At 35.5% G+C, this 22,485-nt stretch overlaps 1 protein-coding gene across 5 annotated transcripts in view; it reads left to right on the top strand.

The window, feature by feature from the left end:
• The window catches only part of ATH9 (ABC2 homolog 9), a 229,610-nt gene that overhangs the window by 19,080 nt on the left and 188,045 nt on the right, over nt 1-22,485 (top strand). For 4 of the 5 annotated variants that reach the window (XR_016363885.1, XR_016363886.1, XM_089825591.1 and 1 more), the window contains exon 2: nt 21,469-21,623. The exons of the other annotated variant lie outside the window; for it this stretch is intronic. Coding sequence is in view for 2 of the 4 variants with exons in the window: in XM_089825591.1 (XP_089681717.1) it covers nt 21,469-21,623 (155 nt within the window). In the remaining 2 variants the exon portion in view is untranslated. The remainder of the gene's footprint in view (nt 1-21,468; nt 21,624-22,485) is intronic. 5 annotated transcript variants of the gene reach the window in all.

Genomic DNA, 22,485 nt, shown 5'->3' with positions numbered 1-22,485 from the left:
TTACTTGCTTAAAACCCTCTTAAGGTGGAGGTGAGAGGTAAGTGAATACAAGTGATTCATCCTTTTGCATTAGGTTATGCATTGACACTTTCTTTTGTGTTAATTGAATCTATCTTAAGAGGTGGATGTTGGTTTCCCCCCTTTATTAGGTGTTAGGGTGGATTGGTTCCATTTTCCCCCTATACATAATTAGTGAACTTGACTTGTGCCCTTTTCTTATTAGAGTTAAATTCTTTGCATTGGGTGTTCACCATAATTGGTGAACACAACTTTCTACATTTTTTTTTTGATATTGGAGTTTGATTATTGTGAGCTCTTGGTTAGCTTACATCTTGCATGATGAAGCTCTTATGGTTTATGGCTATCTTTCTCAATATTCTCTTTCTTGTATCTCTTTATAGTACTTATGAGGCATATGAAAGTTTCATGCATTTCATAGTGTTTATGTCTCTTCGTGCTCTTCTTGCTTATGCTATTATGAGAATAACAAATAAATATTTTCTTTCTTTCAAGTTCATGGTTAAGTCATTATGTGTTTGGCTTATTTCTTCTTTGGATAATGTGAGAATCTTAATTGATGATCCTCTAATCATCCTCCTGACCCTCCTAATCCTTTGCATAACCCTCCTATTCCTATTTCTCCTTCTTTATCTCCTAGCACTTGTCAAACATATGTTCAACCTCAATCTTAGCTCATGATGAGGATGTTAAAGAGTTCGTTGATGAACCTTCTCGTCCTCTTCCTACTCATGATGATATTAAGGGGAAATGCAAAGCTCCTTTTATTTCTCCTCTTATTATTATACCTTACACAACCATTGCTCATGAGTCCAGTGAAAAGTCTCCTCCTATTGAAGATTTGAAGAATAATTATACTAGAGGACATTACATGATTACTAAACAAGGTTACAAGGGCTTAGGACTTGGTATTAATGAACATGATCTTAAAAACCCTCTTTATATCCATGCTAAGGACTATAAACATGGTATAGGATATTCTCCTTCTAAGAAAGTAGTGCATCCTCCTAAGCGATCTCCTCTTCATCTTCCATTACCTACTCTTGATCTTGATTATCCGGATACTCATCAAGATGTGGCTTTAAAGGTCTATATTCAAGAAGTTGTTGCTCAATCATTTTTTTAGCATTTCTCTTGAAGAGACTCTTTTCAAAATTTTATGCCCTTTTCACTATGATGATCCTCACATGCTTGCTGATTGTATCATTTTCCGTTTGTATGTAAAGGAGAAAGCCTCTTTAGGAATTATCCCTTATATGTGGGAGGTGTTACAATTTCTTCTTAATTTCACTTAGTCCTCCCCTATTGGGTTGGATTCCTTGGTATTTTACATAATGAGCATTTGCAATCTCCCAATAGGTTTCCTCTCCTTGTTCCTTGATTAGGGGGCAAGGCTTCCTCCTTTCTTTCCTTGTAGGGGTCTCTTCCTCCTCCTATGCATAGGTATTTTTTATGAAATCTTATGTGGGAGAAAGAGTATGTTGTCCCTCCATTTCCATCTTTTTGGAACCCATTTCCTCTCTTGGGAATTGTCTCTCCGGCTGTCTTCTTACTATTTGGTGTTCTTTCTAGCATGTTGCTTGATAGTATTTCCTCATTGCATGATGATGTTCTTCTTTCCTTCTTTGGATACATTATCTCTATAGGTTACGTCTTTTGTACTACATGGGTATTGATTTCTTTCTTCACTATGTTGTTTATGTTTGTAAGATGTTCTTTAGATGTTATAGTAGCATCCTTTCATCTGCTTATTTCATTTCTCTATAGATTTGTACTGTTTTATGGAACATTCTTATTTATGGGTATGTATTGCTTTGTTACATGGATGATCGTGTGTTTTTGCCTAGCAAAATGCCTTGGATTTTAATGCTTCTCATTTAAGGATCATCAATAGCATACTTCATATGTGGTATCTTTTCTAGCATCTTACATTGTTTGGAATTGATTTTCCTATGATGTTTCTTGCTTTAATTTTCTCCATGGTGTCACATTCTTATGATACTTCTTATTAGATATGGGGTGCTTGCGTCTTGTGCATGGCTATCCGTTTTTTCTTACGACACATCCTTATATCTTTCAAGATTTTGTTATATAGTCCACCATAGATTTTCTTTTTCTTGTCGGCAAGAAGCTTTGTATATTCTTTATCTCTTTTTCTAAGGATCTACTTTCCTTGGGCATAAGTGGAACTTGTTTATTATGTGGCATTCTTTTTTTTTATGTAGGATTGTGTCTTCACTATGGATTCTCTCTTTTGCAAGAAGTGTATGTCCTATATCATCACCTCTTCTTAATTAAGTAAAGCTATGTCCATTATATATACTTTCCCTTGCTTTGGTTTAAATTTTGTCATCCTTCAACCAAGGATCCCTATTCCACCTATTTACAACGGGCTGAATAGGTGTGTTCTTGTTCTGTTTCCCTTTTTTTTCTTAGAGATGCTATCTCAATCGAGCACTCCTCTTAGGTAGATGTCTTGTCATTAAGATTTCTCCCTTTTGAGGATCCTCTTTGTATAAGCAATATATTCTTTTCATGATTGATTATGTTCTTAGGTTGTAATAGTTAAGGTCTTTCACTATGAATATAGTCCACATTGCTGCTTTAAGGATATCTCCTTGTTGCGTGAAGTAGGTATCCTCTTTCTCTTCCTTCTCATGTCTATTATGTAGACATTATAATGAGGGAAGCATACATAGACCCTCCTTGTACATAGTTTCTGTGAACAACCATGGGGTGGCAAACACGGATTTTGAGCATGGCTTAGAGTACCTTAGCCTTGGACGCTTGTAATGCTTTTTAAGTTCAAATCTGTGCATTGTTACTTCATCTCTTTTGCACAAACACATATGCTAAATCTCATACATGGGTAACATAGACAAACTTGCTAAATCTCATATATGGGTAACACATCTAGATATATGCTAATCTCGTATATGTGTAGCGCATGCAAGCTTGCCAAGCCCCATACATAGGTAACACATTCCAGACATATATGCTAAATTGTATATATGGGTAACATGTACAAGCTTGCAAAATCTCATATATAGGTAACGCATTCAAGTACAACATGCTAAGTTCCATACATGGGTAACACATTTTTATAGGGCCATGTCATGGTGATACAAAGGACGTTGATCTATGGATGGAACTTTGGTGGGTTGACTAGCGGGTTACCACCCCGTTAGACTATTCCATGCCATCTTTTACAAGAAACACTTCCTGTAATTCATAGTAGGGTGGCCACTTTATTGGGCGAGGTAATCACTTCTCTCTCCCTTCTCTCTTTTGCTTTCATGCTAGTAGAGATAGATCCTAAAGCTATGTTGTTAATGATGTTGCTCTTGCATTTCTGATGTCATCACTTATGCTCTTGTAATGGTTTTCCAAATATGATATTAGTGGGCGAGGTCTCTTTCATTGGTTGATTTTGGTTTGTTTTACTACTAACCCCTTGTTGTGTCTTTATCCTTTTGGTTTTGTTTCTTTTTGCTTTTCTTTTTCACTCTTTTACATGGATGTGGAGTTAGAATCTTTGGTCTTGGGGGCTTATTTCCTCTGACTAAGTGATGTTCTATCTCGTTGCAATTGAGTGGATTCTTCTCTTCTTCTTCTCTCTACCTTACCGTGAGTGTGGATTGATCCACACTCTCGCTAAAATTGGGGCTAAATGCACCGTCTTAAATTGGAAGCACCTCAATTTAATGATGATTTATTAGCAGCGATCATTACCTGTTAGTAATACAGTGGCAATGGTCAAGCAACCAAAAGGCAACTAAGAAGTGTAATAAGGATAAAAGCAGTGATGAAGTCAAGGTTCAGTCAGCAGAGATAAAGTAAGAAATGAGCAGTAATTACATTGTGCCAGCTATGACTAAAGGAATAATAATTATTAGTGCAATTTATTAAGGTTGTGGTAAAAAATGAAACAACATGATTAAAAATGAAGAAGTACGATTTATTAATGAATATGATTTGCAAAGAATGAGTTGACATATTCCTTTGAGTGGTGCATTTTGTTTAATGAAGCAGCAGGTTTGAAATGTCTATTCCCAAATGATATGAAACTTTATATGTATCATGAAATTAATAAAAAGGACATTGATTCTCATAAACCAATCAAGACAAATTCTTCAAAGATAAGATTGGCTCTTGGGTGAGAAGTGGTGATTTAATACAGCAGCGATCATGATAATGTGGCGGTATATTTTGAAGAGAGCCAAAATGATTCATGACATGGCAATAATAAGTATTTTTGGAATCTCCAATTCTAATAAGAGTGTACGAAGTAATGAAAAGAGAGTAAAGTATTGTTCACAGACTTGTTAGGACAATAACAGTGAATATGCAAAGAAGTGTAGGATGTCTCGCCTTATGAATGACTATATAAGCATGCTTGCTTGTGATTGCTTGAGGACAAGCAATCTTGGGCATAATGAACTGTAATGTCCCCTTTTTAGAATATAATTTATTAATAAATAATAATAAAAAACTAAAATATAAAAAAATAATAAAAATAAAATATAATATAACTATAAAAATAAATTTAATTAAGTTTAATGAATGGTCGAAGGGCATGCAATAAAGAGTTATGACTACTGGAGAATTAAAGGTATACAGGATTGAATCAATCAACTTAGTGGAGTAGGGAGGAAACAATAAGTGACTTGAGGAAATTTAAATAAATAATTATTTTTAAAAGACAGCAAATTAGGATGAGTGGTTGTGACACTTTCAAAGGGTAAAGTAATGAAAAGGCATGACTACTCCCTCATATGAGAAGATATAAAAGGGTCAAGAATTCTTAAGAAAAGGGCATCCAAAGAGAATCAAGGAACTATAGGGAAAGAAGTGTTTGTTTCGTAGTAAAAAAAGAGGAATCAGAAGTACAAACCTGATATAAATAAGAAGTGTAGATCTGATTGTGAAAGTTTGTGTCCCTTTCAAAGGCCATAAATATTAAAGTCACACTCTTTCAAGATTGCTAATGGTGAAAGGTTGTGTTTCTTACCAAAGGGCATATATGATAATAAAAAGGTGTTACCTCTCACTCATATTGCGAGATATAAAGGGCAGAATGTTCATTTGAGAAAAGGGGTATATGAGAATTAAATAGGAAATGGAATACACAATAGGCTCAAATACATAAATTGTGGTCTTGGAATATATACATCATAGTTTGCAAACTTTCCGAGTACTCCCTGAGTTACCAAGTGCTCTCTGTTTCTTTTTTTGGGTGAGTATTCACAAGTGTAACTCTCAAGCTATTATAGATGCAGTGAAAACATGGGTAAAAATGTCAACCTAGGTAAATTTTTGATTAAAACTTGTTTTTCACATGTTCTTTTTGCTACAAAACCTTTTATTTTCTCTTTCAAGGTGTCAATTTTTTGTTTAATACATTTTGTAATTGAACTTTACCAAAACAAATATTTCTGTGAGAGGTTTCAGTTTTTAGTACATTCTAAGTTGCTGAGTTTCCCTGAGCTTTTGTTGAGTTTTCCTCAAGCTTTTGTTGAGTTGAAAATGTTGGGCTTGCCGAGTACCCTATGAGTCTGAGTCTGCAAGCTATGATATGCATAATACTGGAATTTAGATTTATATGACAGTCATACTTAACTCCACTTATATGCACATATATTTGTAATACATGAGAGACCAGTATAATTAATGGCGCAGTTCTTAGTCTTCTGCTAATGCCTTTCTAAGCTTAGGAGATTTTTTACTATTAGATATAAGAGAATCAAAACTGAATCAAGAGTCACCAGAGTTTCATCACGGGAGTACAAAAGGAGGCAAAGCCTCACTACGACGGAACAGTATCAGCTGTACATAAAAAGAGAGGCAAGAAGGAACAACAATCTAGCTGAGAACATCATAGTGAATGTCGACCCAGGCAGTCCAGCCTAAGGGACCCTCCGTCCAAACAATACTTTTGTGCTCTTGTATCTGTGTTAGCATAAAAAGTTCATCTTTTCTGGCAATCCCAGGGGGAGTAATTCCTCACAAGATGGGGTAAGGAAATGTATTTCTCAAGCCTTGAGGGAGAAATCTCGAGATGGTTATGAATACGTGTTCTTGAAATCTTGAGGGAGCTTGCTTGTAGATTGTTTGCAAGTGCCCTAGCACAATAAGTCTACCATCCTCTGTTAGGGTTAGGGAAGTGGTCTAATATATATGCTGTAGCATTGATATTTGTTAATAATAGTAAAATCAAAATTATATCAGTTATACACGCACGCACGAGATATTGGTATACTCTGCCCAATCCTTAATCATTTGCTACTGCCCCTTAAGAGGATAGGTTGGTTTTGTTATGGAGAGGTGGAATAATTCCTTACAAGGCAGGTGAATCCCAAGGTGGAATTGACAGGGTCCTGAAGCCTTGAGGGAGCCTACTTGTAGATTGGTTGAAAAGCCCTACGAAAAGTAATTACCTGTCCTCTTTAGGGTTGATTATTATGAGAGACATAAGGAATTGGAGCTTAAGTATGTTGTCAAATGTATTATGAATTATCAATTGTTTCTTAATTTGATTTGATTTTACTGCATAGTGATGTATGTTAGTCATTGGATTGGCAGGCAGTAATAGGGGCCATTACAAAGACTAAGTTGAATTTTCATTTTTAATGACAATTCAAACTGTAGTAGGGAATTTTTGAGTAAATCAAGTAAAGTCCCAATAGGGGACATTACATGATAATTTATTTTTCCATTAAATGACTTAATGTTATTTTTATACTTTTCTGACACTTAAGTCATGAAATTCATCTTATTGAATAATTAATGTTGGTTGTCTTTTAATTTTTATTTATCTACAACTTAATGCTTAATTATTTAATTACTAAAATATTTACCACACATCCACCCAAAGATGCAAAGAATACAAAGATAGTTTGTAAGTAAATTCTGAATGCACCAATACACTCATGAACTAGTGATCCAACATAATCAAAATTGATACCTTCCAAAAATAGAATATTCCTCCAAGAAGTTTGGAACACACCTAGAATGACAAAGCTGGCCCTAGACATCATTAATGTATTCATTTTAATCCCTTGTATGCAACATCATCAAGTGAATTCCATTCTGAAAAGGCTGGTGCTCTCCAAGGAAGATTAAGCTTTTAGAGATGTTGGAATGACTGAAAATTGGGACATTATAGTTTGCCCTCTCCAAAGCTTGCTTATTTTTAGCAATGCCTACTCAATAATTGATTGATCTTGGATAAACCTCAATACGATTCCAGGATCATTGTAATGCCCCCTTTTGGATTTACCGTAGAATTTGAAAGATCATGACTAGGTGTCTACTGTCAATGCCGGTGTTGTTCATTGAAATCAAATGCTGGTGTTTTTATCAGAAAGGTATTTTGACAGTGAATTAGGAGATTGTTATTTGGTTTTTGTTAAACTCTGATTCTTTTGATGTTTTGGAGAATTTCTGAAAATTTTCTGGTATTTTTCCTTAATATTGATTGCAAAGAGTACAAATTACAAACTTTAAATAAAGAAAATACTGGAAAACTCTATGACAAATAATGAAGTATGTGATGTTGATTGAATGGAATAGCAGATCAAATTTTATCTTTTAGTTCTAGACTATACATCTAAATTGTATCAGACAATGAAGCAATGTAGGAGTGCTGAGAAAATTAATATTTCTTGGCAGCTGGATCTGAGGCTGGAAAAACTGAATTTTCTATGCACGAAATGAGACCTGAACTGCTTGATTTATTCCTCCAAATTTTAGCTAGCAATTAGAACAATGAAGTATGATTGCTATTTGAATTGAAGCCTTCCAAATTAATCGTGAGCTGATTCTGTATAGTTTTGGGCATGTGAGGGTGATGGACCTGCCAAACTGGACCACCATAATTGATGTCAGGGTCTGAGAGGATGCTAAGCAATTTCCTATTCAATTGGGTATTGTATGCCAAAAATGTGACACACTTCTATAAACTATTATACTTGAGAGAACCCATGAAGAGGAATTCTCAAGAGGCGGCTTATAGCTTCCTATCTATGATGTGCAAGAATCTGAAAGAGTATGCATGGTGGCTCTCAAATGAACCTCAAAAGGAGACCCTTGCAAGGTGCACCTAAGAATGAAGGATTCAAAGATAAGAGCAAGAATAGTAGTATCCAAGAACTTCAAGTGAATGCCAATGCAAGCTAGAATGAGAGTGCAAAACTACACTATGATGCAATGCAAGAACAAGGAAAGTAAGCTAATCTAATAAGATCAAGATTACAATACCTCCTAACTAAGTTATGTGTTCTAAGCTAATTGCAATAAAGGAATTGCTAATCTCAGATGCCAGTAAAGTAAAGTAATATGCAAGTAAACAAAGTGCAAGTGAGTGCTCAAGTGCTCAAGAATGCAAGTAATCAAAATAGCAGCATAACAATAGCATGAACATGAGATATGAGAGAGTGAGGAGAGAGCCTCCTTTTAAAGAGCAATAGACGGTTAGAGATTAAGAGACAAAATCTACGGTGGAGGATAATCCTCATTTTGACTTTGGTGGGCAAGATTCTCAAGAGACAAAATCAATGGATGTGGTTAAGAGGCAAAATATGTGTGGAGGAGAATAAGAAGCAAAAGAGATTCCATTGCCTTGGAAAGTGTACGTTCAACGTGTATACAATTTTTTTTTCTTTTAAAGTAGGAAATTCTTTTTTCATGTGCACACATGGGATAAAGGGATTTTATTTAATTAAAAGGGAGGATGCCTGTCTAATTAAATAAAGACTTTGGATAAGGTGGTCAAACCATACGATATAATTGAATAAATAATTAGATGATGATTTGATCAAAGATAAATGATTAATTAATTATGCAAAATTGATCGAACATAAGAGATAGTCTAGCATAGCGATTAAAAATCCTGGAAAGGGGGCTTATAGTTTACTAGATCATTTTTGGCTGATTACATTTGCCCCTATTTGACTAATGTGTGAGCAATATGAGAACACATTAAGTCAAAGAATAATGATGTCAAGATAATTGATAGAGATTTGACTCCGAACTTTATCAAACAAAGTATAGAGAGATAACTAACCCCGAACTTGATCGAATGTCTACTAGCAAAGATAGCAAGATTCCAATGCTTACTTTGAAGCAAAAACTGAACACAAAACAAAGATTGAAAGATAAGACAATATCAAAACTGATATGATGCGATGAGAACTGATATGCCCAAGAGCAAATAGATTAGATCAAGAGTTTGACCCAAGCAAAGCAGAAAGTAGATAGATATAGCAGAATCAATTTGCAGATAGGTTATCCTTCCCCCCTCATAATTGAAATTGAAATGATGTAAAGGAGATGCAGAAACCGGATAGATTTGATCAAATCGAGAAAAGGTAAGGTCCATCATGATAGATAAGAGATTCAAAGAGATAAAACCAAGTTTCATTGCCAAGCACTCAGAATGTGCCCCAGGTTGACTGAAATGATGAGACATGAGAATAATGTAAAAAATAGAATAAATGCGATGAAATAGTAAAGAGGAGAAGATGAAGAGGTAGAAATGATGAAAATGAAGTTAACCTCAAAAGGCGTAAAAGCTTTGCCTTGAAAGGGTTTGCCATTTGCGCAGAGAATAAAATAAATATAAAACACAAATTTGGTGGTCAAGATGAAATCGGATTTCGATCCCGAAAATGGATCCAGGACAATGAATTTAGGTTAGGGTGCAATTTTTGCAAAAAATACGAAACTTTGAAAAATTAGGTCAAAATGCTATATAAGGGGTCCAAAAGGGATAGCTTAGATAGGATGATGCTATGACTCCTTGATGAAAGGATAGAAGAAAAGAGATGAAATACTAAGAGATGATGAAGATATGATCGAGGGATAGAAGAAAAGATGAACGAGTGCAGTTGATGACGCGTCCAAAAAGTGGACTCTCTCCTAGCTCGAAATGTATTCTAGAATGAAACTCTAAAATGCAAACTATCATGAAATGCAAAGTGCAAGTTGCCATAATCAATTAGGGAGGTCCTAGTTTTTATCATTGAGCCTTATTAAGGGACATCTGTAGATCATATAACCACCACTATTGCAAACTATGAGGATATGAATATGATTTATATCAGATAGGATGTGGGAATCTAACTTATGCATCAAAGACATAGAGGTCAAAATGACGATTCAGTTAGGTTCCCTAGGTTTAATATAGAAAGATTATGCTTGCATCAAGACACAAAATGTCAAGATGGCCATAAGCACGGTCTTGCAAAGCAAATACAATGTAACAGACAAGGACATAGCTTCGATTCTCCTAAGTGGCCAAGGGGTCAAAGTAAGAGACACTGAAGATCATTGAATCTACACTTGCATATAGAAGTCAAAGGAAACATGCCCCATGCCCCTAGTCCTCTAGTCCAAGCGACATCTTGGAGAGACTAAGGAGGGAACACTCAACGAAAATCATCAACACACGAAGAAAAAATAAGTCGTAACATGTCTCAATCGTTTTAGTTTAAGCGTTGTGTAAAAAGGAAAAGATAATCACTGACTCGCTAGGACTCATGCTTATAGGTGAGAAATATTGCACAATCCTAGGCTATTGACAAAGTTTATACTCAAGACACTAGGTGTCAAGGAAAGTGTTGAGAAACACTGTTTGAGGTGATGCCAAGAAACACCAGCGCAACGTAGAGACTAAAGATGATACAGTTTGTGCCCCCTAGGCCTAGACAAAGACTAATTCCAAACCAAGGAGACAAGTATGATGGAAATCAAGTGGTTACAGGACAAAAGATGTGCGGAGGAGAATAAAAGGCAAAAGAGATTCCATTACCTTGGAAAGTGCGCATTCAATGCGGAGACAAAAAGTTTTATCCTTTAAATTAGAAAATTCTTTTCTCATGTGCACACATAGGATAAAGGGGATTTTATTTAATTAAAAGGGGGCATGTCCTTCTAATTAAATAAAGACTTAGGATAAGGTGGTCAACCATAAGATTTAATTGAATAAATAATTTGACGATTTGATCAAAGATAAATGATTAAAATAATTATGCAAAATTGATCAAGCATAAGATATAATCTAGCATAGAGATTAAAAATGCTGGAAAGGGGACTTATAGTTCACTAGACCATTTTTGGGTGATTATAGGTAGTGTCTGAATCCACCGATCCACTTTTATCTTGTAATTGGCCCTGTTGGCTGACTATGCTGTAGAAGTAATACTGTTTTTCTTGTCTTTTTGAAAGTTTGTGATTTTTTGGATTGTATGCAATGGCAATCCTCACTCTTTTTTATAATTTTGTAAATATATACAATGAATTGCAGCTGTGTGAAATGCACATTTATTAAATATCTGAAATGCAAGGAACCTGGCAAAGAGAAGAAGCATGTAAGTCCTTGATTGTGGCAGAGATGTAATTGATAGTTGATGCAGAAGTAATAAACGCTGCTTCCAGATTGCTGTTCGCAGCCCTCTAAATGTCCAACACCCCCTTAATGACTGATTGCATCTGTGAGTAGAAGCCTCACTGCCTTTACTTTGGGGCCACCTTTGTATAGAATGAAATGAAACCACAAAATCGGCCTGTGATAGCAGATTATCGCCCTGCTCTATGTAGTGGCCTCTAAACACCAATTGCCAACAATAATATAATCTCAACCCTCATTAAAACACCTTACAGATTCTCAGAATCGATTTTCAGCAATGACCAGTTAACAAACTGTAATGATCCCTTCTTTTAGCTCTCACGTTCTCCAAAGTCTAAGTGGAGGATAAGAAGAAATTAAGTTAATTTCTTATAAAGTCATTCAATTAAAAATTAAAATGTGACTTTGTATTTAATTAATTTAATTATTAATTACAAGGGAGTAGCTTCTAGGGTATGTATTAATTATTGGAAGGACAGTGATTTAATTAATTATTGCCAGGGAGGAATTTCTAGAGAATGCATTAATTATTGGAAGGAGGAAGCTTCTAGCTCTTGCAATTAATTAATTTTTTAGTTCCTTCCAAAAGGATGAAGAAAATGATAAATAGGGCTGAAAGTTTCATTGCTGATCATCGGATTATGGTACCAGATGATTATAACTTGCATTTGATAAGAGCTTGGATGTGTGAATCACACTCCTTTTTGGGCAATAGAGGATGTTCATTCTCTGTTGTAACATTCTAGACGTCATTCCCTTAGGGTTTGGCCTTTGGAATACATCTCTTTGTAATTGATTGTAGCATTCGCAGCATTAATATAATTTCAGCTTTGGTTCAGCTTTTGGGCATTCTTGGGTGTCCATCATAGTGGTATCAGAGCTTGCTTACAAAGTGTTTCACGAAGTTATAACTAGTAGGTGCCCATTATAGTGGTATCAGAGCTATTAGTCCTGCCATCCTGTGGAGTTCTTATAGGGAATTTGGAACAACGAGATAAAGGGAAAAGAGTTTAACAAAATGTATACCAGTCTAGATCAAGAAAATGCAATGCTTAGGTTACTGAGTTCATTAGAGGAGCATAACAGGCGAATGAATAGACAAATGGATATGATGTTGCAGCTTATGGCTAGACAAACGGGCATCAATATTGACAATATGTATGTTGCTCCAGTGCAGAAAGAAGTTGTTTCCTTAGGTGGGATCGAGACACATATAGAGCCACCTAGCTATGATGCTGGTGATATGGAGTCCATCGATGTGGTATTAGAAGAATGCAAGGATACTATCATATCAGCAACCACTTATGTGTCAGTTGAACTATCCAATAAGGAGTTTAATAGTATAAATGTAGTGGTTGATGTATTTTCTAATGAAGCCACACATGTTGATGATTATGAGTTTTCATCAACTACAAATTCAGTTCAGTTTTCTGTTGCAGCAGTTAATGTTGTTCCTATGTCCATATATTTCGATGCGGCAACACCTATTGTTGACTCAGTTAGCATGAGTACATATGGTTCACCTGCAGCTACATCTTTTTCAATGCATGATGGTGATAATATGCATTCCAGTCCAATATATATTATGTGGATGGATACAGGGAAGAAGACGTTTCATAGATCTTCTATGGAGTTGCCTTATGGCGACATTTTGACTTCATCAGCACAAGTTTTGAATGCTAGGCTACAGGGGTTGGTCCTGATGATGCGGGTTTGCAATTGGTTTAACTTCCATATGGATATCACATATTACTTCAATTGGGATCCAGGTGGAGGTTGGAGTTCATTATGTTACTTAATTGCTTGAGGACAAGCAATTTCAAGGAGGGCGGATTTGTAATGATCCCATCTTTTGGCCTTCACGTTCTCCAAAGTCTAAGTGGAGAATAAGAAGAAATTAAATTAATTTCTTATAAAGTCATTCAATTAATAATTAAAGGTGACTTTGTATTTAATTAATTTAATTATTTACAAGGGAGTAGCTTCTAGGGTATGTGTTAATTATTGGAAGGACGGAAGCCTCTTGTGATTTAATTAATTATTGCCAGGGAGGAATTTCTAGAGAACGCATTAATTATTGGAAGGAGGAAGCTTCTAGCTCTTGCAATTAATTAATGTTTTAGTTCCTTCCAGAAGGATGAAGAAAAGGATAAATAGGGCTGAAAGTCTCATTGCTCATTATCGGATTATTTTAACGGATGATTATGACTTGCATTTGATAAGAGCTTGGATGTGTGAATCACACTCCTTTTTGGGCAATAGAGGATGTTCATTCTCCGTTGTAACATTCTAGATGTCATTCCCTTAGAGTTTGGCCTTTGGAATACATCTCTTTGTAATTGATTGCAGCATTCTTAGCATTAATATAATTTCAGCCTTGGTTCAGCTTTTGGGCATTCCTGGGTGTCCATTGCACAAACACTATTCATTGGCATAAGATCCAACTCAAAGTGCTGAAAGACATTGAAGAAAACTCACCATTTTCTATAAGTCAACGACAAATCCTTGGAATTCATACTTCATCAAATAAACAATACATAATGGAATAGTTCGATCCTTGTAAGGCAATTTTATTTATAAGTTTTTAACTCCAAAATTTTCACCTTCACACTCAATGCCCATGAGTCTTCTTGAATACAATTTTTATTTAAATGCCCTTTGCTTTATACTTAGGCACATATTTGAATAATTTAATTTATTAATTCCCTTTGGCTCCAAAAATGACCTTTTCATCAATATCATTATATTTTGACACACACGGTCATTGTTTCTTGTGCCCAAGATTTAAAACTTTTCAACCCAGTTCCAACGAGCTATGACACTAAGGTGACAAGTATACAATACCAACAAAAATAGCAACCTTAGTGTATTTAATTAAATAATAATCATAATTCATTCGTCTTGCGAAAATGACTGAAGAAGCATCAAAATCGAAATCTGATAGCACATGAGTGATCTTGACGATGAATGACGATGAATGAACTTGACAGGGTGCCTTAACAAAAATAGACGCTCCCTCCAAGATTATTGAAGCCCAAACTAGAAGCCAAAAATAAAAAATGAGAGCATCATTCAACTCCTCTAACTCATTTAAGTTCATTAGAACCATCAACTTACTACAAATAGTAAGTCCCACCAAACGGAGCCATATCCCTTGATAGGGTCATGTAATATCACCATTATTAGCCTACAAGGACCAAATAATAGGATAAATCCATCCACTTCATGGTCATGCTAAAAAGGGGACACTACACATCTTTAGTAAAATGTGTTGATGTTAGTAGCTGCAGGAGATATCCTAATTATTTGCATGGTGCTCTTTCATACACTCGCATTTGGATATATGAAGAGGCATGCGTCTTAGAGTATGAAGAGACACATTTGGAAAATGAAGAGACTTTTGGTTATGATATGAAGAGTCTCTCAATTTCAGATATATATCATTGCTTTGTGTGATGAGTATTGTATTTAGTTTGAAGCATTCTACTCGGAGCTCTATTACATAATAAAATAGATATATTTTTGGGTGTGGATGGGTTTTTCCCCTCAAGTTGGAGGGTTTTCCTAAGATAAATCGTTGCATCTTTCTATATCTTAGTCATCTTTATTTTTGTTTATTTTTGTTTATCTTTATTTTTTGGCATAATATTAACATGGTATTAGAGTAAGATGGATAGCAACAAATAAGGGAGTTTCTTTTGTCCATTTTTGGACCTGGTTTGATAGCTTCATATTCTTTGTGATGATTTGTTGTGTTTGAATTGTGAAAGTATTTCTGCCCATTGCTCTTCTTATTCTATTTTTTGGCAAAGTTTATCATCATTTTAGTGAAAATGAATTGTCAACGGTTTATTTATTGGAGTTGTCATTTCATTATTGGCTGCTGTTGACTTATTTATATCATTGGCTCTATTAGAGTGGTGGTTGTTGCACCAAAAGATTGACCTTTTAATGCTCGATACAACCACTAGACTCATAGAGGACATAGGAGGTTGTTAAACCATGTCATGAATCCTGAAGGGAGACGTTGGCGATTAGTCAAACAGGGTCTTCAATATGGTTAGTTCTTTGATTATGTTCTTTTTGACAACTGCTGTTGTCATTTTCTTTTTATCAACCTATTGATTACTCTTTAGTGTTGGCATTTTTGTGTTATAGAATGATGGACTCTCAATATCACTGCGTGGTTTTTCAAAACCGGGTTGTAGTTGAGATCATTTGATGGGAAGAAAGTTTAGGGGAGTTAGGCATATGTTTTTGTGTCTTTGTTTTCTTGATATTCTCTTGTTCTGAGAATATAAGTTTTGAGAGATAATTGCAATTTTTGGCATTATCAATTTAGATGATCTGTGCATAATCATCAAGTTGTGTTATTTACAATCAGTTTTCTTTATATGAGATGGTTAGATTCTTGTAAAAAATTAGTAGGCTTATTGATCGATTAGCCTTAAAGACTTCAATCATAAGGAGTTGTATTTGTTATAAAGATATCTATTAACATGAGTATGTTGGCATTTGATTTGCCGTCAGTTTTGTTGTATTGTAATGCTTGTGTCCCTTTGTGTGACTGGGAAAAAGTCTATTGACATGATGTTTTAGCATCAATTGGAGAGCCCTGTGGGTGTTGGTGATTCTTTAGGCATAATACTATGGGATTATTGTGCACTAACAAAATGTAGTGTTGAGAGCTTTGCATTTGAAATCATCTGTGTTGTAGGAAGTATAGGCATGATGGTGATCATTCAAAAGTGTTCTTGCAAAGTCTTGTGGCCTGCGTTCGTGTTACAATTGATGGAATGTGAGAGAATCTATTGAGCAGATGTTTTAGCATCGATTGGAGAGTCCCATGAGTGTTTGTGATTCTTTTGGCAAAATATTATGGGATTATTGTGCACCGACAAAATGTAGTGTTGAGAACTCTGCATTTGAAAATCACTTGTGTTGTGTGAAGTATATGCATGATGATGATCATTCAAAAGTGTTCTTGCAAAGTCTTGTGGCCTACGTTTGGATTAGAAAATTAAAGAGACAAGTATTTAATGTTCATGAATTTTTATGTGATTATTCACTCATGCATTATAATAGTGAATTATGTATGCTTCTAGCATTGGTATTTCTCTTCGTGTTAGGTTGATTCTATGAACTATTACTAATCTCTCTAAATGTTTGCAAGATGGATCATGGAGCACATTGAGAGATTGTAGAGGAGGGAAAGAATTTGATGCATTCTCTAAAGAAGTCCTATTGAGAGGGAGTCTCAAACATTCACATGATCTTTTATGTGCTTTAATGAGTTCTTTTCTGTGAGGCTAAGTTTGAGGTGCAATCCCTTGTTAATGAGTTATTCTTTGTGAGAGAGAAGTTCAAGGCGCAATCCCTTGTTGATTAGTTCTTCTATGTGGGGAGATCTTTGAGGTGCAATCCTTTGTAAATGCATTCTTCTCTACAAGAGAAGTTTGAAGTGAAAGCCCTTGCTCCACCCTTTGGGAGTAACCATGGTGAATCGACTCTCGTTGAGTAGCCATGGTGGATTCACTCTCTGGGAGTAGCAATGGTAGAAGTCATGTGTGAGACTGCATGAATTAGTTTTTTGGTTCTTCAACCTTTGGTAGTAGCCATGGTGGATCCACTCTCTAAGAGTAGCCATGGTTGAAGTCACGTGTGCGACTCCATGACTTAGTTTTCAGGTTCTTCACCTTCTAGGAGTAACCAAGGTGAATGTCATGTTGAGCAAAAATTGAGATAAAGTTTTGTTGTTCACACACATGGTGCAGCGATTGTGTTTGTCATGATGGCTTGAAATCTGCAAATGTTATCTCCTTTGCTAAAAGGGAATGTTGATGTTTGTAGCTGCAGGAGATATCTTGATTATCTGCATGGTGCTCTTTCATATACTCACATTTGGAAATATGAAGGGAAACGTTTGAGAGTACAAAGACACTTGTGTTTGGAAATATGAAGAGACACATTTGGAAAAGGAAGAGACTTTCGTTTATGATATGAAGTCTCTCAATTTTAGATATTTATCATTGCTTTGTGTGATGAGTATTGTTTTCAGTTAGAAGCATTGTACTCAGACCTCTATTACTTAATAAAAGAGATATTTTTTTGGTGTAGCTGGGTTTTTCCCCGAAAGTTGGAGGGTTTTCTTAGGATAAATCATTGCGTCTTTCTGTTCTTTATTTTTGTTTATTGCTGTTTATCTTAAGTTCTGGGCATAACATTAACAAAATGTGCACTAACCCTGATTCAAGTGCTTCTCCCTTATAAAATTTTTTGCCGCCACTTCCACTGTAAGGCATGTGATCAGCTTGGAGTTGCCAACAGTGTATTACCTCCCCTCAAAACAACCCCAAATTTACGTTCCTCATCTCTGGTTACTGCTTCAGGCGCTAATTTGATAAGAGGCATTGAAATGATAAAGTTGGATCAGAATTCCTTTCTTGGGCTGGTTTGAACACTTGCTGAAAGAGAAGGGATTTGCATCCCACTCATAGAATCTGAGAATGAGCGTTCTCAAACCTCTGAACCTCTGCAAAAGTTGTCTGCAGCATTTGGCCCTATCATTGAATAGCAGTTCATATTATACACTTTTCCATCAGCCCTTTTCTTGCTTCCTCACAGCCTCATATCCTTCTGAATCATTTATACAAGGGTCAACACGTTTTCTAGGTTGGTGAAGGAAATGAGCCTTCACTCTCGTGTAAGTACCTTGCCATGCCATTGGACAAAGTTTGCATTTGATCACGGCTGTTCCACTTGAAACTCGTGGCCCTTGAAAATGGTCAACAGACTTCCACAAGGGGTTCACGTCTTGTCCTTCCCCACCTGACATTCTGTACAATTTTTTTAATAAAAAAACATATTAGCAGCATGTCTGATAATTTTCAGTTTTCTGCTATGGCAGATGACAGGTAACACCAAAATGTCTCTTATTTTAATCTATAGACTGAATGGTATGTTTGTTCTTGCCATTTTATTATGAACACAATTCTAGACTGATGTTGTCTTTTACAGCAATTCTACTCAATAAATTAATGAATATATTAATGGCAATATAGCCTGTGAATGGGCATTGAACGTAAAAATTCCAAATTCAAATGTGCTCCAAAATCTCTTCTTTACAATTTGAAGTATCAAATGTTATAGCAAACAGTTGCCCTTATTTTGAGTATATGATTTCTGATTTTACATGGGAATGGTATTTGTTTGGCAGGTTTATATGGTAAAGTTCTTTGCATGATTACTCATAACTTTTTAGTTCTTAGCTTTTACAAATTATTAATGCCATTTTTTAATGCATAATTTCAAATTGTTTAAGAAGATTCAAACTGCTTGGGATGAATACTAAGGGCAAACGAATTGGTAGTTTTTTTGCGTATCTCATATTTGAAATAGTTTTGATTTGAGGGATTGAATAATGTATCTCACTAGCTGGGTAGATTGTGGATGTCAATTAAAATTTAAAACTGTAAAAGAAAGTAGGATTTAATCTAGAATGTAAAATCTCTCTGCCTACCTTGACTGATCCTATGTGTCAGGTTTTTTTTGTTTTTCTTGCATTGTGTTTTTCCATCACCATAGCCATGTCTTCCTTTCATCAATGCTGCATGTTTCTGTCACTTGTCATTGGCAAAAGACATTACATTTTTTAGGTATTTTTGTGTTTTAATGTTTTTAAAGCCAGAAATGTTGATTTTTTCAAGGGCAGACTTCAGGAGAGGTCGAGAGATGTTGTCCCCCATACTCTACGCTTGCTGCATAGGGGACACATAATAGGGGTCTGGATAAACGTCTCTTGGCAACCTTGCAAAACATTTATAAATGATAGGGTGCCCAAAGCGACTCTCTACCCTGGGACCAAGAGTGGATATACCATCCCTCATGGCTTCATTGGGCTTTCCGCCATCCATCCTTCATGAAGTGGTGTGCCTAGTGAGGACACTTGCATCTTCTCCCCTCACTAGTGCCACCTTATTTACCATCAATGAGGACACTAGTGCCACCTTATTCACCATCAATAATTGAGATCCAATTGAATTCATTCCAATAATCATTGCAACCATTGTTGAGGTTGGTGGGTAAAACCCAATGGGTTGTCCACAGCATCCTTCTCTTCTAAGCCAAGGTTCACTCTTTATGCCTCCTTGGCTTCAGGGGACTGTCCGTCACCACTATGAGGTGGTGTGCTTAGAAGAGGACCTCCTAACTGTTTCTCTTTCCTTGCTCTCCTTCCTGACCTCACCATTGGTTGCAGCAAATTGACAGACAGATTGGGAGTCTAGTCATCCCACATAATTGCTGATATCAATTTACTAAGGATAATTCTTCAAATACATTATTCCACATAAATTACAGCCCATAAATAACACATATTTATGCATACCACACTTGATTTTCTGATCTGATTGCATATATATATATATATATATATATATATATATATATATATATATATATATATATATATGTATGTATGTATGTATATGTATATATGCTTTTATAGGTGCCACTGCTTTGATTTATTATTGCTGCTGCTGCTGCTGTCTTGTTGACTCACTTCTTTAGGGCTTATCCCTGCTTATGTCTTCTGTGTGTTTTTGTTTTTCCATATTCGTTCAACTCCTCCCTTTTTACACCCTTTCATGCTTCTTAACATAGCGACTCCTCTAAGAGAGGCGTCTCCTCAAGAGGTTGGCCACTTCCTCAAACAGATTTAATTTAATTTAGTGTCTCGTTGGCTAATTGGCCCTCTAAAAATATATGTTATTAACATTTTAATTTCTTCCAATCTAGTTGGCCCTCTTCATTTATATGTTACTTACAGGCTTAACTCCTATTTATGACTGCGTTTTAGTTTGGGCACATGAAAATAGCGTGTGTACTTGTAGTTTCGTCCACAGTCTAGGGCCTATGGTTTGGTTAGTTCTGGGGGAGTTTCTTCGAATTTAAGGAGAGGTTCACCTTATATATTATTTTGTTTTGGGCTGTACTTATAATGAAATGTACAAATTAAAAAGCTAACACAGTTTTATGATCCTTGAATATATATTTTTTTTCACCAGTTTCCGTTACCAATTGCTTGTTTTTTGGGGGAAGCTCCTTTGTTTGCATTGACAATTCTCATCCCTCCACCTACTCATTCACTGGTCTGACCTTATCACTGACATTTTACTGTGCAATCTCCCTGGATGCCACGGTTGTCACCTACGTATTAACTCCCTTGGACTTTGCCTGGTACTCTGCATCACCTATGCCTTCCACAACCCTGATCTGATTTACCAAGGTACTGCAGCATGAATAAATTGGGTGAATAAATAAACAGTTTTAGGATAGTTAAATACGTAATTATGGGATCTCAGATTATCTAAAGATTACTTTAGAGCATTGCTCCATTCACATGCTAGTCTAGCTTCCTCTCAAATCCAAGAATACAAAATGTTATCAAGACTCAATATCAAAATTACCATTTAAATTTTAAACATTTAATCCTAAAACGCAATTCATCATCCAAATGTTTTAATCTCCAAAATCAAATTGATAATTAAAGATGGCTTCTTCATGTATATTTCTCTAACTAGGCTCTCGGATGTTGGTAGGAATCTTTGTGGTGTTACAATCTAAGACTAACTCATCAAGACCTGCCCTTAATAAAGAAGGCATATTATGACAAAATCCACAATTGGTAAGAAAAACTGCAGCTGGATTACTCTCTTTAAGGATTTGTCATGATAGAAGGAAATTGAACTAGGAAACTTAAAGAGCAATCATCATCCAGAATACTATATAAGCACCAATATTGACTAGAAATTTCGACTGTTGCACCAATAACATTCTGCGAATCTTGTTCGACAACAAAGGGTGCCTACAGAGGCAGCAAGCTTCAGTCCGACATTTGAAGCTGCTGCTTCTGCTTTATTTGTTGTCTCCACTAAATCCTTTTACAGAAAACTATATTTTTTAACTGTTTAAAACTATTATTTGGATTATGAATGACTACTCTTTGAGTTTATTTTCTGATTTCTGTTGAAATTACTCTTCAGATTATGAGTATTCATTATGGGGATTGCCTGAAGGAAGTGTTGAGAGAACAAAAGCAAAACATGAAGTTCACCTTAGAAGTGCAAATAGACTTCAGGAGCTATGTTTCCAAAACGGAGGAATCTATATTAAGCTTGGTCAACATATTGGGCAGTTGGTAAGAGTTGATGTAGATTTCAAGCTACATTTTTATCAGGCTTCCTTTTCTAGTGCCATTCCCAAAGATGGTTCTATAAATTTTTAACTAAATGTATTTGTTTACAAATTTTGTATTTTATTACTAATAAAGGATTCAACAATTAGGAACCTTTTTATGAACAATTTCAAGGAACTTATCCAATAAAACTGAAAGAGAATCATATTGTTCTTATACATTGTCAGGCATTTGAATTCAGTTTTGGGTTTGTTTAGGAATGCATTGAAAATGATTCAAGGATTGATAACATTCTTCTATCCTCTACTCTTCTAGATATTAATGGAATACTTTGTCTCGTATGATAAATTCATTTTGCAAAATATCTTTATTCTTTGGCAACATGGTAGGATTTATTGCAAGTCTATAAATGACATATCCAGGGTTTCTTATTGTGGCCTCACCTGAAGATAGAACTGCATAGAAATAAATGAACAATACGCTAAAGTATACCATGATTTATGAACTATAACCATGAACAGTATGCTAAACCAAGACTTATCAACTATAAGTAGAGAAAAGGCCCAATAAAGGCTAGATACATAACTCCCTAACAACCACTTTGAAAATGGTTCACAGGCCAAAAAGAGATGACAAAAGACAAGAACACAAAGAAACACTGACTTACATCTCAATCCATTATTCATGTCCATGAACCACATCCTCATTTGAGCAAGTCTTCAATCTGCAATATCAGACCAACCCAATCCACCAGTTTGTTGAATAGAGAAGCTCCTTACTGCATCAGAAAATGGAAACCCAATTGCACATTTTTCCCGCATCTTGCTCTATGGAAAGACAAACCACACCACACATTAATGGAAAA

This window comes from Cupressus sempervirens, chromosome 4 (assembly GCF_028749045.1).
Source record: "Cupressus sempervirens isolate cs-2001-9-10 chromosome 4, ASM2874904v1, whole genome shotgun sequence".
Classification (NCBI taxonomy): Eukaryota; Viridiplantae; Streptophyta; class Pinopsida; order Cupressales; family Cupressaceae; genus Cupressus; species Cupressus sempervirens.
Note: the sequence above shows the minus strand (reverse complement) of the source record. Positions and strands in the feature narration are given on the sequence as shown.